Below are 17,454 nucleotides of genomic sequence, written 5' to 3'. Positions count from 1 at the left end.
ACACGGGGCCCGAAGCACCAATAGGAAGACAGATTTCATCATGACGCTATATAGTACAGAGGTGGTATTCAGACAGTGAGGAGCAGAGCCTTGAAATCACACCACTGACAGAGGGGAGGAGAGACAGGCATATCAGATTATATAACAAAGACCTTCACTGCTCTGTACAGGGGCACAAAATACTTTACTCACTTCAGAGAAAAACATGCTTTTCAGAAAATAATGAACTCATGTATGAATATTTCCACAAAAAGGCCTCTAATTCATTAATTTATTCAAGTTAAACACAACAGTGATAAAAGTTTTAGCTGGCATTAAATATGTCCTTGAGTTAACTAGTAATCTTTAACTGTGAGCCCAGTCTTAATGAATCACTGTGAAGCAAGTTCTTTCTTTCTTTTTCGGTACAAAGTAACCGAAATACAAAAAGGCAAGAAAAACAAAAATCAGCCTTTCCACCATATCTCATGATCAAACTTAGTTTGGTTAAAAAAATCTGAGAAATTAGAGAACAATGTTCAAAAACTTGTTTTTTTATACTAATGAAAGAAAAAGTGGGGCAAATATTATGAATCCTTACATTGTTTTTAATGCATTTGTGTTTGAAGAACAGTAAAAAGTAAAAGCGCTCAATGCAGCAAAAGTCACTGTGAATCTATTGCATTAACACACTCTATCATTATAATCACTGAATGCATTAAAACAATAGTATTTTAATGTTGTACTATGTTGCATGGATTAATGTATCTTATTCTATCATTTAAGAATTTTTACAAATGCAAAGTACACAAGAGCATATTATGGCAATGCATGCGTAAGCTGCAAGTTCATTGAATTTGTGCTTAAGTATAGCTCAGTCAGGACTATATTTATTGACAATCACAAAAATTATATTTGGGAAAACAAAGCAGACATTTATGATATTGGGCTGGGTGGAGGTGGGTTGCAAAGTGGTTTGCTCAAATACTGCATCCTGTATGAGATTAGCTGGTTGGGAGTGTAGACTTTACCAGCTGACCCGTCACCTGATGTGGTGTTGCACTGAGCTGGTGTCCAGTTGATCTCCTGGGATTGAAGCTGAGTTTGGCTTTGTGGTCTTTTGTTATACGCCACTATATTCCTTTTATTAGATACTATATTTTATTCTTTACAAAAATCATGTTTTTGGCAGTTGGAATTGCTAAAAATCAATGTAACATCCAACTGCGTGTCTTTGGGAGTATCCTAAAAAAGATGAGCCAATTTTATTTGTACCCAGTAACAGTTGCAGCATTTTAATCATTTTGTTTAGTCACAGTCACCAACACTGATAAAAACATAGCACGGGGTAGAATAATGCACTCTGTGTCTCTGTGTCAAGTCAAATGATTTAAAAGCAACAAATGTTGACCAAATCGTTGCAAAAAATTATGAGGCAGATTTTTAATACAGTCTTTAATACTTGAGCATAACTTCAGGGTAAGAAAATAGCAAGATGACAAAATGGTGCGAGGAATATCCTGAGGTTTCTGTAACAAAAATGACTAAACTAAACTACCAGTGTGGTTCTTGAACTATCAGTATGTTGAAAACTGGAGAGCAAGCATTCTAGGAAACAGCAACAAGTAACAGACAAGCGATTGAAAACTCCCGTTTTTGCATTCCCAAGCAGCAGCAGCAGACTTAAAGACAGCAGAATTTAACAGGTAGCCTCCTTCCTGCAGGTTACTGTGCCAGCTCTGATGATTCCCTACTGTAATCTTCATCTACACTCCGGTCCACATTTAAGGTAACATCCTCTGAGGCGTCATGGTCCACATCGGCCCGGTGAGGCAGGGCTCTGGTTCTGTACTGCTGCACAACTAGTTCTGCAACACAGATGTTAAATTAAAAAAGATTTATGTGAACCAGTCGTAATCTCATTATGTAATTGTGGGATAATGTGAAAGCAAAATACTACATGAATATAACTAAGCCTGGAATGTCAAACCATTTTACTCCAATTTTGGACTCGAGTTTCCATCACTGTAAAGAAGTTAAACTACACATTCAGTTTCTGAGACACAGAAACACAATTTTGACATTATGTCTCAGTTTTTCTATAGATAATGAAACAGTGCAGTAATAAATGAAAGAAATCTGTCAGCATGACTCTGGGCCTAATTTGTAAGAAGAAAATGTGTAAAATTACACAAATCTATTGTTTAATTACTCTGGTGTATTGTGAATGGCCATGACGAGATCGTTATCAATAGGAAACGCTGTTAAACTTGTAAAATTGTTGTGAAAATACAGTTAAAAGTCCTAACTCACATTTTCCAAAGCCACCCTTCGGGCTGGATTGGAGTCTTTGATTCAGGAGCCTCATGTTTGACACCCCTCGTCTAAACAATAGATCCTGCATTAATAAATCTGTGCATTATATTTTGAAATGGAACTGATATAACTCTTGTTGTATCAGTTGTGTTCATGTCTTAAAAAACGTTTTGGCTAACACCTGATAATAATCACTAATAAAAGCTTGACTCACTGCAGCTTATTTTACAGTATATACCAAGGAGGATAATAACCTTCACAGTTATCAAGAAACGCCAGCAAAACGGGTTTGTTTGAGATGATCTGCACGTTTCCTGAAAACTGCGCCTGTGTGCACAGAAAATAAAAAAGTACTAGAGATGGGTTTTTTTTTTTGTTTTTTTACATTTGCAAATATTAAAGCAATTTAAATGGCAAATGCCGAATCAGAAATGGTATTTAGCAACAGCAACTTTTTTAAACTGCTTTACCTTCAGTACCCATAAAATATCACTAGAGGGCGCTCTGTACCCACACATTTGCACAGCCGCCTCAGTCAGGCGGTCTGAACCAAGACTTGTGTCTAGAAAAAAAGTTTGATTCGCTGATCACGTGAATCCTTTTCATGCTTCCTGTTGAGGACGATGGTTGATGATGGGTTAACTAAAAATATTTTAGGTACTCTCAATACTCAGCATGTGAAAATATATATATAAAACACAAAGCAGCACAAAGAGAAGCATGAAAACCAAAAGATGCATCTCAAATGCTTAACATTTTAAAGTCAAACGCTATCACTGCAGGTTATCACTGCAGGTTACTCATCACCCTCTTTTAATATCAAATCAGTTAAATATTGTGAAATGAATCTAAAAATAATCTTTGGGGGAAACAGGGAGGCTATGAGGCCATAACAGTGGTGTGCTGTTGCATCATGTGATGTTTATCTCTGCCCAGCGCCTGTTGTGTTTACAAGCACCCAGACAGCCTGGTAAAAGAGAAAGCCCTGAACCGGTCTAATTTTCTTAATGTAATTAATGGATTTGTGATTGAAAGACAAATAGCTATGACCTTTTTTTTGGTAAAATATACACCCGCCCCTCATTTTGTTAGGTCAGCTGCACATCAACACAAATATCTAATCAGCCAATCACTAAATGCATTTAGGCATATAGACGTGATCAAGACGACCTGCTGAAGCACAAACTGAGCATCAGAATGGGGAAGAGAGGTGATTCAAGTGAGTCTGAATGTGGCACAGCTGGTGATTCCAGACTGGCTGGTCTGAGTATTTCACAAACTGTTGACCTACTGGGATTTCCTGACATAATCATCTGTAGGGTTTACACAGGATAGTCTGAAAAATACAGGAACAAAGTAAAAATCCAGCGAGTGGGAGTTCTCTCAGCTAAAATGATGTATTGATGATAGCTCAAATAACCACTTGTTACAACCAAGGCATGCAGAAGAGCACTTCTGAACACAAACTTTGAAGCAGATGGGCTGCAGCAGCAGAAGACCACCTGGTACCTCTCCTGTACCTAACTAAGAAAAGGAAACTGAGGCTATAATTAACACAAGCTCACCAAATCTAGACAATACAAGATTGTAATAAAAGAAAAACTTTCACTGGTCTGATGAGTATCGATTTCTGCTGCAACGTTTGGCTGTTTGCATCAGAATTTGGCATAAAAATGTGGAAACATTGATCCACCTGCAAACTGTATCAACAGTTCACGTTGGTGGTGGTGTAATAGTGCGAGGGACCCTTGGTACCAACTGAGTGTCGTTCAAACTCCACAGCCTACCCGAGCATTGCTGCTGACCGTGTCCATCCCTTTATGACCAAAGTGTGACCATCTTCTGATGAGGACGTCCAACAATAACATGTCAGAAGCTTAAATGAGCTCAAACTGGTTTCTTGAACATGACAAATCAAACTAGCATCAAACTGGCCTCAACAGCCGCCAGATCTCCATCCAATAGTAGTCGGGCTTCAGTCCTGACATCATTAAATAAACAACATGCTTTGAGAAGTGATGGTAAATCACAGAAAATATAAATTTCATAAAATTTTAGAGGCTAAAACCTGAAAATGTGACTGATCAGTTTTTACTTCTTGCTTCATGTGCATCGTTGAAAACCGTCAAACATTCAAACACACCTGCCACCTACATTCATCCTGAGTCATTTCATTTAATCAAAGTCTTTGAAACGGGGTGGAGTTTCTACTTTCTCAGAACTGGGAAGATGAGGTTCAGTTGGGAAAAAGCAACAGCAAAGCAACACCATGGTCTCACAGGTACTGGGTGTGGTTGGCGGTTAACCCGGCAGACATGCAAAGACAACTAACAGGTTTAGACAGAGAGCTGATGAAAAACAGAACAGATCAGAAAAAAATTACAAAATGTTTTCAATTAAAATAAAAGGTCATAACAGATCTGAATCCCAATTCAAAGGATTAAAAAAAACACTGAGAAGCGAGACAGTGAGAGAGGTGAAGGTGGAACCACACACACACACACACACACACACACACACACACACACATGCACACACACACACATGCACACACAGACACAGGTGGAACTACCTGTTTCTCAGGTGCTGTTGTCATGAGGGGCAGCCTGCCAAGGGACTCTGTCTCTCTGCAGTGCACAGTAGAGTCATTAAACATGGAAAGCTCGACTAAATGACTAGCATATACTGTATGTGATGAATGCACGTGTCTCTTCTCAGAGGACACATTACATCAAGACTGGTGGATTTGATTCTGAAAACTGATATGTTGCACCCACATACTAGTAGTAATGCCAAAGGTCTAATGCTCTTTAACAGCAGCTCACAGGAAACCCTCAGAGCTCTACAGGGTATGAACTCAGTCAGAAACTGAAAGCCATTTCTGTATCAGTTTTGGAACAGCTTGCACTCAGATATTTAGTTTTTACAGAGTATTTCTCAGAAAATACCATGACAAAAACAAAGGAGGGAATTCATGAAACAATATCATCTGTTACAAAGATTTAAAAAATAGTTCAGTTATCTCGGCCCCTCAAGAAGACTGTTTGAAAAAAAGTAATACTGTGTTTGACAAATTCATGAAACAGATAACATATAAAGCTGAACAGTCTTTTGGAAATGTGTTCATCAGCCTGCTTTATACAAACTGTTGTTTCTCACATTGTAAGCGGTGACGCCAGTGTTAAATGTCTTACTGCCATTCTAAATGCCAATGACACAGCTTTGCTGGGCCCATAACACCACCGGTGGATAAGCTCAACACTTGGAGTTGGCAAATACCATTCATTCATTAATTCATTCACTCATTTATTCACTCATTCCACTCCTGACCAGCGAGCAGCTCCACTGCAGCAGCTCAATATTTAATGCCTTGCTCAGGAACTCCTGAGCAGCACGGACAGACCGGCCACTGTCACTGTTCCTTATTTCTTAATTAACAAAGAAAAAACACATTAAAGACAAAAAAAAAAAAAAGAGCAAAGCACCAACCAAAAGTTGTCAAAACATCTGGCAGATCCTCAACATCTGTCCTCTTTTGGTTCTGAAGGTCTGCAGAAAAATGCAACAAGATTTGTATCATACTTTCATGGGTAGTTATTACCTTTATAGGTTTTACTTTTTAACTTTATGTCCTGAGTCTGATGACTCTGTGTTTTGTGTTTGTTTATATTAACTTTTGTTCTCGTTTATTCTGGTTATGTCTTTTGTTAAGATTTGCTGTTTGGTAGGTTTCGGTTCTGTACTCCCTCTGTTCCTGTTCTGAGTCTGTCTCTGCATATGTGTTGAGTTTCCTGTTTTACTTTGAAGGTCTGTGTTCCTCCTTCTCGTCTGTGTAATGAGTGTCAGCCCTGTCTCCCAGCTGTTTCCTCTCAGTCCTGTTCACTTCTTGTATTTAGTGTCTGCGTCTCTCCCTGCTCGTTGTCGCGTCATTCCCCACTGTGCGTTTTGTCTGCCCGCCTGTTTGCTTGTTTAGTTTAGTTACTTTGCCAGTTTTCTGTTTTGCCTGCTGTCGAGCAGTAAAGCTGAGTAGTTTTAAGTTCACTTTTGCCTCCACAAGTTTGCTCTTGGGTCCACAATTCCTGCCTTCACACAGTCATGAAACTTCATTCCAGTTACATTTGGAACACCATAGTTAGAAAATAATGTCTCCAATTTGTAATTTTGATATTTGTATTTGGGGACATGGCTCTACTCTTGGCCTGAGACGTCAGAGAGCAGGGCAACAGGACTCGAGCACCGAACAGACGAGAAATATAACAACTGATAAAGTTTCATGTGTAATGAAAGGGTGGGAGATGGCACTGAGCTCATCAGCTGACCTGCCAGACTTGGATTTAATGAAAGGTAATTTTTAAGTGCAGCCATCATCAACTCAAGTGTGCAGGCATAAAAGAATATAAGGGAACGTGTGATATATATTGTTTTAAAACTAAAGGTTTGTTTATTCTTGTTGGCCAGCATTTTTCAGAGGCTCATGCTCACTAGGATACGGTAGATGAAGATAATTACACAACATTTAAAGTATTAAATTAAACAAAGCTCCACAAATTTTGTAAAGACAACAGATTATTGGGCTGGCTTACAATCATTGGTATTACTATTTACTAATAGACTCATATTACTGAATGAAGGAAAAAATCATATTCACAGACAATAACTGTAACATGTTAGTCTGCACATGTAAGTGGAGTGGCCTCCAGTGGGACAGAGTTCATAACATCTTTTACTTTTACAGGGAAATAAGATGGGGCACTGATATGGTCTGCGGGCCGGCTACATTTAACCCATCACTAATCCACTAAACCCATATCGCTAGACCTTTGGTATGTTAGTAGTTACTCAGTGGTGGGAAACACACGTGCAGTGGGGTACCTGTAATGCTGATGAATGTCAGTGTAGCCCTGAAACCCCTACGAGCGATGCTGCTGTCCGACGTAAACCGAAGCACCATGGTGCTGTGGTAGGAAAGGACAGGAGGAGGGATACTGCCGCCACACAGCAAGGCTAAACAAAGAAATGCAACAAGATACTGAGTGATACAGGTATAAAAAGATGAATTCTGATTTGATGTATCCATCCTACCAATCTCCTCTGTTCCTTCAACATCTCCCAGGACAGTGAGGGAATCATACAAGCATCTCTCCGACTCCTCCAGGTCAAAATCAGTAAACTCCAGCTGAAAATATAGAAATCAACCAGCTTCTAATCACACATGTCCTAATAATACCTTAAGAAGAATACCAGGTAGGTAAGTTGTGCAGCTCACCTTAACCACATGACCCAGAGGAGCATGGATTACCCAGTGGAGGACACAGTCATTACTGTAGGCTTGTGGGTGATTTGGACTGTGTATAGAAGCCTTATCGTCAACCAGAACAAGTGTTCCACATCCTGAGTGCGCACGCACACACACACACACACACACACACACACACACACACACACACACACACACACACACACACACACACACACACACACACACACAAGCTTACATTAGACAGTTCAGTTTAAAACATTTAAAAACACTCATCTGCACAAATGTGCTGTTTCTAAACCTAGAGCGTGTGTGTATTTTTTAGAGTCCTCAGTTAGCCTGTTGATGTCTCAAGCAGCATCCACCTGCATAATTTGCTGTTTGTTACAAAAACCACAACCCACAGACACAGCAGAAGCTAAAATTGTGTATGAGCTGAGTACGCAGTGCGTGCATCACTCTGCCAGCTGTATAGTGTATAATCTGGATTGCACAATGCGCTCGTGTATGTTTGCAGTGTATGTTGTATTTCCCACCAGGATGAGAGTGTCCTTTGACCGCATGGTGCCTAATTACAAAGCCACTTCCTGCTCTGCTAACATCAGAGGAAAAGAGAAGTGTGGCATTGTGGGAATTATTTAGAAGAACTGGGCCGGGCAGCACACTTCCACAGAATATCCCTGAAACACAGAGGCACATGAAGACGTTTAGATATTTACACACACTTTTCTTGATATGTATTCCATGAACAAGATTCTCTCGTTGTCAGTGTGTGCGTTTGGGGTGTCATTCAGTGTTTTGCAAAGACTAAACCTGTGCTTACCAGCAACATTTAGCTGCATGGTCATCAAAAAAAATCCTACAGAAAATCCTAATCCTACATTCATCAATTCATGTGAAAGAAAGAATTAGATACACCGTCAAAGCTGTGGGAAGCTTCATGTTTTCAGCCAAGCTGTTTACGATAAGATATATTATGTAGGCCAACCACATCCTGACCCCGGCAGTTTTAACTCACAGCCAAGACACAGAAAAACTGCTACCTCTTACAGCCATTTGTAAATTATTTGAACTGGCAATAGGAACATACCCTGTATATAAAAGATGGGCATAGCCTCCACAATACCAATCACTGGGTTGGTGGGCTCTGTTTGAAGCCTCATAGTGGTTTAGCAACCATATTCACTTCTTTTTAAGCCACAAGTGACCACATTTGAAGCGGAGAGGGTGGAGTGCTGAGTTATCAGCTCCTACTGGCAATGGGTGCAACATCCACATCTGCTACTTAGTATTTGTAACAGGCTAACTTACCAGAACAGACGCACAATTTTCTTAGGTCTGTGCCAAATAGCAGGTCATGTTATTTGGAAGATAATTAAAAAAAAAAAAAATCCAATAAGTGACTTAGTGAAACTGAAGCCCAGCAGAGAGCCATGAGCTACAGCTGCATGTGTCATCACATGTCACTCAGTGTGGCTGCGCTTCTAATTTTAAGCCTCACCTGCATCCAAATGGATGAGGTGTAAAAACAGAGTTGTTACAAAAGGGGAGACCACATTATTTTGTTCACCAACATGTTTTCTAAAGGTATTTTAACATCGCGGTTTGAGGTTGCCATTGTGGGCACTTCTGCATGAAGCCCAGACATATCAGAAATATTACTTCTCATTTCAAAGACGTGATATATAAGAATGTATTTTTAGAAATGTTTCACATGTCCTTTAACACAGCCATCCCCAGAGGTCCAGGCTGGCTCTGATGCATCTTTAGTACAGTATAAGCTGGTGTATTGGATTCCTTTCCCTTACAGTATCTGAATTCTTTCACCCATGAAGATGACATTTCACAACTCCTCCAATCGGGCTCCAAGTGGGAAAGAGTTAGGAGAGTCATTACTTCATGACCCCCATGGTTGCTCGTATTAAATGAATGAAGGTGAACTGAACAGAAGCTCAATAACTGGCTTTTTCTTTTTCAGTTGCACATATATTGATATTTTTCATTACATTACTACAATAGACTACATATAATGATAGTATTGTGAGACTCTGCGATTCCCACAACATACAAACTAGTTGTTATTGTTGAGGTTAGCCAGGAAATGATTGTGAGTCAGTGCACTGTAAGCTGAAATGAAGGTGTTTGAAACTCACCAACAGGCCGATGGCTTCCTACTGAAACAGTGAGTCGATCATACCGACAGTACGAGTCGTTCTCCAAGTCAAAAAGATCGAACTCCAGCAGAATACTATAACCTGGAGGAACGCTGATGCTCCACAAACACAACCTGTGGGAAGGCATGAACAGTTTAACCAGGGCACTGTATTTCCCTTCTTTACATCCATATAATCCTGAGCTAAAAGTCAAATGTTCGTTTTTTAGAGTTTCTCATCCTCACAGAATTATAGGAAATATTGATTGCCAGTTATCTTATTAAGCATGGCGTTAGCTCAGGCAGCTTCTGGCACATCGGCTGATCTCAGTGACTGCTCATATCAGCACATCTGATTCATTTGCTTTAGGCTGCACATCTGTAAGCCACCTCATAACCCACCTCCACCCCAGCTTGTCCATTCAGTCTGCATCGAAATCAATTGACATCGCATCTGTTGCATGGACTGGTTGTTGCTCTCTCTGCCATCTTTTAAATTTATGCACGTAAATGGCCTCAAATATAAATCACTACAGATGGATTTACAGTGTTCTCTTGACTACACTGATTCTGACTGAGCAGGCAGTTAGCACCGCCGCTTAGTTCTTCTCTGAAGTGTCACTCACTGGTTGTTGTCATAGCGATCGCCATGGAGCCTGGGATTTTTGATTACCCCGTTAATGTCAGACACAGGCCCATCTCTCACACTGCAGAGTCCTGAGACACACGCAAACATCAAAGAAGCATGAGCACATTATGAAATATAGATGAACAAGAGTTGGTGTAATGAGTGGAAAGACAACTCACTTGATGAAACCGTTGTCTGCTGCTGGTGCTCAGCTGAAAGAAGTAGAAAGATGAAAGAGAGAACATAAATATAGATGGAAGAAGTTCATCTGTCATCAGAATATTTGTTTCTGGAGGAACTGTGGACAAAAATCCACAGAGTTAAACCGCAGATTAACGTAATCTAAAATGTTCTAATTAGTTAATTCATATTTATTCAATACAAAATGTTTTTTCTCCTAATTTTCAGAATGACACTGCTGAGTTTAAACAATTCAAAAATGCCTACAGACGTGGTTTTTGTAACCTTTTCTTCTCATAAAAATAATAATAAAAATCTGTTCTAACCATGATGACAGCATCAGATTAAGTCCAGCATGCTTTGATAAAGCTCAGCCTCAAAAGTTGTCTTTGTTGGGATCCACAAAGTGGCCCCATATGGAGAAGCAACAGCTTTAAATTTTATCACGTTAAATATTAATAACAGCAGCAGCTGCTAAATGAACTGCAGACAATCTGCTGCTCATGTTTGTGCATCACACACTGTGTGAAAGCTAACGTCATCATACAGGGATGACACATACAAGATGCTATGCGTCTACTGTACAAAAGTCCTGAGGAAACCCTCATTTCTTCATATTCTGCTTGGAAAATAGGAATAATATGTTATTGTTTTCATAGATCCAACTACAGAAAGGCAAGAAATGAGACATTTTTGTGACAAACAGTAGTAACAAAGTATCAGATACATCTTAACTTTTGTTTATTGTTTATTTGAGTTATCTGTTGTGTTTAGACAGTGTTAAGTGGTTTTCTTCAGAGGAAAGAAGCACTGCTCTGATAAGGGTCCGATACGAGGGCCGGAATGAAAATGAGTGACAAAGAAGTCACTGTATAAAAGGAAGACTTGGAAAGGTCTTCAGAGAGCCGAGACAGCTATTAAGACTGCTCTTTAAAAACAGTTACAAGTAAGTCGGGCTCCTTGGAAGCAAAGTATAAAGAAAGGAAAGGTGACTCAATGCTTTTTCACAGTACTGTACTCACAACACTTAGAAAGCTGGGCGATTAGTTAAAGGAATGTCACAAAGGCAAGTGTGTTTGTATATTACGTCATGAAGGTCTGTTTTTTAAGAACATATTTGAATCGATTGCTGATGAGGAAACAAAGAATCTTTACCTTCATCTCCTGATATTTCAACAAACAGACATTGTTTACATTCCTGTCTGTTACATCACATTTTGATGGTCAAGCAGCACTTTAAAGGTTAGGAAAACAGGTTTCTCACCACCTTGATATGTGGGTGGAGGCATATTTACTGCAATATGTTTCTACAAGCTTTAGCTACTTTTTAAGTTTGTCCCTGACTAAACTACAAAGTGACATTCAGATGTTATCAGATGGATCTCAGGGTGTAATAGGCACTTTGTAGCAGCACTGTACTACCTCCATATATGGTTATCATGTGACACACCATGTCTATCACACTCTTTAGAAGCAAATATGCTGTATATGCTGTATCAAAACCTACCCTCTCTCAATTTACGCTTGATCCAAGGCAGCAGCAGCCTGACGTCAGTGAAAATCCCCGGAGAACCTCGTTTGGAAGGGGGGCGGCTGCTGTTGTTTCCCCAGCTCCTACCACATCCTTTACCCCAGGAAGTCACGCCCAGCGCCACCCAGCGATGACCTTCTGACCCTGCTGGACACACCAAAGGACCTCCTGAGTCTCCCTGGACAGAGGATGAAGTCGTGGGTCAAGGGATGAGTCAATTATTTAAAGCTCAGTGGGATAGAATGACTGATTTACGGCACTGAATTGTGCTGTAAATAGAGCATCTGTGAGGATGGAGAAAAAATCTGAAGTTATAGATAATGAAAAGATTTTTAATACCTGACAGGCATCCCTCCCTCCTGTCTCTGGGCCGGCACACAGAACTGTCATGCTCGGCTGAGGCCGGACGAGTCTCTGGTTCATCATAGAACCTTTAAGAGTTTGGAGGACATATTTACATTTGGCTCGGTCAACCAAATCCAAATGCACCTCTCTCAGAACCATAGGAAGATGACCCCCTAAGAAACAGTTACATAGATTGGAATAGATTAAAAAGCTCCAGTCTAATTTAACAATATTTAAAAGTCAGAAAAACGACATACGTTCCTTTATCCTCCCCCATCCAGCCGTCATGCAAGCGGTCTGAGGAAGGATATTGTCATTAGGTAAAGGCAGACATATCGGCTGGACACGAGCTCCTGTTGAAAAAGTCACATCAGGTCAAATTAAAAACCATGGTGGCCCGAAAGTACAAAACACAACAGAAACACAACATTCCTTGTTTCTGTTTTCACATCATTGCATCATGCTTGAATGTTATTCTCAGCAGTGTCCTTGTGTGACTTTTGTCATTGTTGAACCTGACAAAGAATCTGTAAGTTTTACTTGCTTGCATGTGAGCTATGTGTGTCCTGTGACGAGCTATGATGCTTCAAGCAAGCATGCAGACTGCATACACATCACTGTGCTCTGAGGATCTGAAGGAACATCTTAGAGCCATTACATGTTAAAACTGCACTGACCTTCAGTCTGCTGCTCCCTTCTTTGCAAAGGGTCACCGCAGCAAATCTGCATATCCGATTGGTCGGACGATCTTCCTCACAACTCTTGAGGAATTTGTCTCAAACAACGAGTAGTCACATGTTAAGTGAATGTGTTAACCATGCACCATGTAGCCATACCATCCCAGCATTTCAAGCTTAAAAATTCAGTGCAGTCAGAAAACTTCTAATGTAACAGAGACCTCCCACCTAGATTCAGATACCCGGTTCTTGTGAAATAATCCAGAAGAAATTGGTTTGTTTTTTTTAAAATTTGATAGAAAGAGTTGATACAAAAGATATAATTCTATTTTTATAGTTGATTTGATCCATTTGTAGCCACATAGCTTTCTGTAATAACATTTTCTCCTTTACCATATTGATGTCTTGAAACCAGATGTGACAGATGAGGTGTGGATCTGAGAAAACATGCTGATCGACTCAATTGCAAATCATCGGCAAATGAGCAGAACTGGACTGGAATTCACACAGTAGACTTGATTTTTTACTCAATATGACCCAAAATGCAGGTTTAAGGCACTTGTTTGAGTCTCTGAGTCGAACACAGTGATCAGTATGACACGTTATTTGATTTTGAACCAATGCGAACAGAAAACTTGCCCATCTGGATGCGTTGGTTCAGCTCTATGAGAGCTATGTCATAGTTCATCGGCAGAGCAGGGTTGTACTTTTCATGGACTGAGACAGACTTGACCAGAAAGACTTGCTCCTCCTCATCGTGTACTCTCTGGTCAAACTCTCCAACAAGGACTCTCACACCACTGAGAAACTCTCTAGAGAGAACATTCAAAGCTTATCATTTATTCCCGTTAGATAAAATGTTAATTCAATTCTGCTCAATTATAAGTCGTGTCAGCGACATAACGCTTTATACTTTGACAAAGATGTGAAGCAGTGTGCAGCAGTCATTATCCAGCAGTCACTCAAGATGGATCCTCCACAGAAATGAGAGCCCCTGTTCTGGAGGGAAACCTGAGGACAGACGATCCATAAGAAGATTAAGCAGAGCCAACAGCATGAGTCAGTTTGTCACTAAAAGAAAAGGCTGGTTTACCCTTTTCTTTGTGTTTGCTATGCCAGCCTTAAAAATGACACTTTTTTCATGCAGACCCATGAATGCAAGATTCATGTAAAATGCAGCAGATGTGTGAAGTTTAAATGTTTAAAATGATGAGCAAAGTTGCAGTCTCTCATATTGCAGGACTGCGGTGCTGAATAAGGTTTTTTTTTTTTTTTTAATAGCAACCCTTTAAAGCCTGAAACATTAAATAATAACCAGAGAAATATATATATTTTTGAAAGTGAAGCATTTATTGAACCTTTTGATAATTAAAAAAAAGAAACAAGTTTCAATTCGTATTTTGTTTGCTACATACTTTATATTTTTGTGTGTGTAATTTATTTACATTTTTCTAGGGGAAAAACACACGGATGATTTAGAAGTTTTAAAAAAAACTTTCAAAAGTTTGTATGTGTCAAATATGATATACTAGGGGTTTAAAGGGGTTAAACCGAGCAATTGAGCAACGAAGCAATTTATCCACAAAATTCCACGGAGCTGTCCTTTTTGGTTCATAGTGTAAAAGGTTACTCCCATCTCTTTGTCATTGAGTGATCCTCAGGAAATACCAGCATGAGCAACCATGTCATGTTTGTGGAGGACAGAATACGTGGTGAGCCTGCATGGCCGCTGATAACCATCAGGGGTGAACAAGAAAGGAAAGTTCAACAATAACTTTAACCACTGATATGCATCTTTAAAGATAAGCAAAATAGCAGTCAGATCAGACAGCTAAGCTAAAGAAAAGAAAGAAAGAGAGAAACCTGAAAGAAGAACTAAATAACTGACCAACCACGGGTGTGATCCGTACATGGCTTCAGTTCCTCCTACCACCCTCAGAGAGGAAACCGTCGGGTTCCACACTTGAGAAATTCCACATTTCGAACCTAACAGAAAGCATCAATACTTTTGAGACCACTGACAACATTTTCCCTCAGCTCTGTGTCATTTTAAGACATGAAAGGTTGTGTGTTCCTTTTTTCAGCACCCATCCTATTACTCACCTGTTTGAGCAGCATGGATGTCAGTGTTTACCCAAAAATACAGAGAGAGCAGAGCGGCGGTGGTCCTCATCATAACCCGAGCATGGAGAAAAGGTCTCATACTGGGCAGACAAAAAGGTTTATAAGGACTAGTGTGATGTGAGGGTATACTCACAAACAAACCAGTAAAGGCTGGCCGTGATGGTGATTGGTGAGTTCAAATGTCGCAGTAAAAATTAGTTGGAGAAAAGTGGTGAAAGTGTTTATCATCTCAAGGTCAGCTGTGGTGAGGTGTGCAGAGTGTTATTGGTGCCTCAAAAACAGGGCAGCAGCTGTAAAGCCTTCAAGGGGGAGAAACAGTCATAAAACACGCACAAAAGGACAGAGAGCACACTTACTGCCGCACAGCCTGTGTGAAAAGAAGTGCTGACGTAAAAGCAGCCAGAAAGGGAGGAAAACGGGGAAAGCAGAGAAATAAAACGACAAAATCTTCCAAAGCTGCAGCCTCTGTGAAGGAGTCCTCTGAATCATCTGACATTCAGAAAAATATTTACATTTTTAAAATTTCACACAAATCTCATTTTCAGAGATGTTTGCTTTATTGGATATTAGATTAACACCACTTACTGTATTGCTTGGTCAAGAAATGTGTTGTAAAAGCTTAAAAATAACAAGTCCTGATCGCATTTGTCACTTTGTGATAACAAAAACGACAACAGGCAGCTGAAAAGTTATTTTACTTACCAGAAAGCAGCACTGTGAGAACGTTTCTCTTTTTCTTAACTTGTGCTACAAAAAAAATACCTCAACATGAGAGTTTCCTCTCCCAGTTACATTTGCAAATGACTGAGAAGTGCGGAGGAGTATTCTGCTCTGAGAGGTGGAAATTAGATACACACCGAGTGTGAAAACCAGAAGAATCGAGCTTGGTTCTGAGTATACTTTTGGTGTGAGCGGCTGCATTATGAATAATCCGAAAAACATTTTTAATGCACGAAAGATTCACATGGATTTTACGTGTCCTGAAGGCCTTGAGAGTCAAAAAAGGTGGATTGTGCAGGATATCACCATCAGAATCGACCCTCACTCATCACACCAGGATGGCGACACTCATCTCAGGGTTTTTAAACAGGAGTTCACAAACCAGTGGGTAGCGACGTCCATCTTTTGTACGGTCCATGGCCTAAATCATAAAAAGTAGCATTGCAGGCCACGGAACCACGACGACGAGCTGAAAGACGTTAAAAAGCTCCACAGATTTGAGGTGAACTGCAGATTACAAATTTCTCATATTATTACATGACAACTCAATAAATTACATGACAATGACGACAGGCACAACCATAGCCACAAGTATCCCTGCTATCAACTTTCCACATTCTCATTTCCCGGCTTTACTCAGCAATCCCACGGAGGGTTTTCCAAGTAACTCACATGAAAACACTTCCAAAAGCTTTCATAAAGTACTTATAGATTGAATCGCCATTTTGTTAACAAGTACACAAATGAGCAGCTATTGACCACGAGTGTTTAAAAGCCTGCACATCAGCATTCCCTGAATTAAAAAATGGAATAGACGTTTAGTGTGTATTTATGTGAGTGTTTTCTGCCTCGGGGCTCCCACTCTAAGCCTTATAAGCCCCCTGCTTCCTGTTTATGCAGCCCAGTGGCCCAGACCCCACAGGGTGTACATGGCTGGATGTGACTCAGTGCTTGGCATAGTTGCTTGGCCACAGTTGCCGGGGCTGCTGTTGCCAGGTGTTGCAGAGAGACGCGTAAAATACCGTGCTGTCGGTAACAATTGGCATAAACAATAAATGGAAGCGTGAAACGAGGTCAGCCTTCAACGGATCATTGTCTTCATTTCTCTTGTTTGTGTAAAGCTGGACAAGAGGAGCGATGAAAGGTTCCCTCCTCACACATAAATCCAGATCAATGTCTGAGCAATATGTAGTAGCTGTACACAATAGCATCCGATTGGTAGGAAGCAATTCAGTCTTTATAAATTCTTTATGTAAAAGAGGAAGCATTAACATGCGGGCACAGAAGGCTTAGCACTTCAGTAAACAAACTTTAACCTCAATCAGACTAATATTGTTTCCAACTTCAGGTTGGCCATGTTGTGCTTAAAGAAGCCTGATTATACAGGTAAAGTTTACAGGTCTTGAGTACAATAAAAATTAATGTTGTGTTCCAAATATTAAGCCAATTCTTCACACAAGGATTGTACATCTACTTTCAAACCAAACTATGTTGCATGTTTACATCTGCTTTTTCCCCGAACTCACTGTGTACGTTTATCCCAGC

The 17,454-nt window shown here is 40.1% G+C and overlaps 1 protein-coding gene across 4 annotated transcripts; it reads right to left on the bottom strand.

Annotated features, from left to right (window-relative positions):
* Positions 1 to 1,419: 1,419 nt before the first annotated feature.
* Positions 1,420 to 16,011, bottom strand: LOC113025176 (ovochymase-2). 4 transcript variants are annotated; one of them, XM_080304083.1, is made up of 18 exons: positions 15,892 to 16,011; positions 15,169 to 15,269; positions 14,954 to 15,051; positions 13,979 to 14,076; positions 13,705 to 13,877; positions 12,646 to 12,741; positions 12,383 to 12,561; positions 12,020 to 12,221; positions 10,512 to 10,544; positions 10,331 to 10,421; positions 9,706 to 9,839; positions 8,089 to 8,232; positions 7,562 to 7,686; positions 7,378 to 7,471; positions 7,168 to 7,299; positions 5,785 to 5,844; positions 4,868 to 4,922; positions 1,712 to 1,847 (listed from the first exon to the last, which is right to left on the bottom strand). In XM_080304083.1, exons 2-17 carry the CDS (start codon positions 15,266 to 15,268, stop codon positions 4,888 to 4,890), a joined length of 1,794 nt encoding a protein of 597 aa, XP_080160209.1. In that variant the 5' UTR covers position 15,269; positions 15,892 to 16,011; the 3' UTR covers positions 1,712 to 1,847; positions 4,868 to 4,887. The 4 variants fall into 4 exon arrangements, with proteins under 4 accessions (XP_080160207.1, XP_080160208.1, XP_026028441.1 ...); XM_080304081.1 differs by lacking the exon at positions 4,868 to 4,922 and having other exon boundaries at positions 1,420 to 1,847; XM_080304082.1 differs by lacking the exon at positions 4,868 to 4,922 and having other exon boundaries at positions 1,420 to 1,847; positions 12,383 to 12,474.
* Between the last annotated feature and the right edge of the window lie 1,443 nt (positions 16,012 to 17,454).

Source organism: Astatotilapia calliptera, chromosome 7, assembly GCF_964374335.1.
Source record: "Astatotilapia calliptera chromosome 7, fAstCal68.1, whole genome shotgun sequence".
Lineage (NCBI taxonomy): Eukaryota > Metazoa > Chordata > Actinopteri > Cichliformes > Cichlidae > Astatotilapia > Astatotilapia calliptera.
Note: the sequence above shows the minus strand (reverse complement) of the source record. Positions and strands in the feature narration are given on the sequence as shown.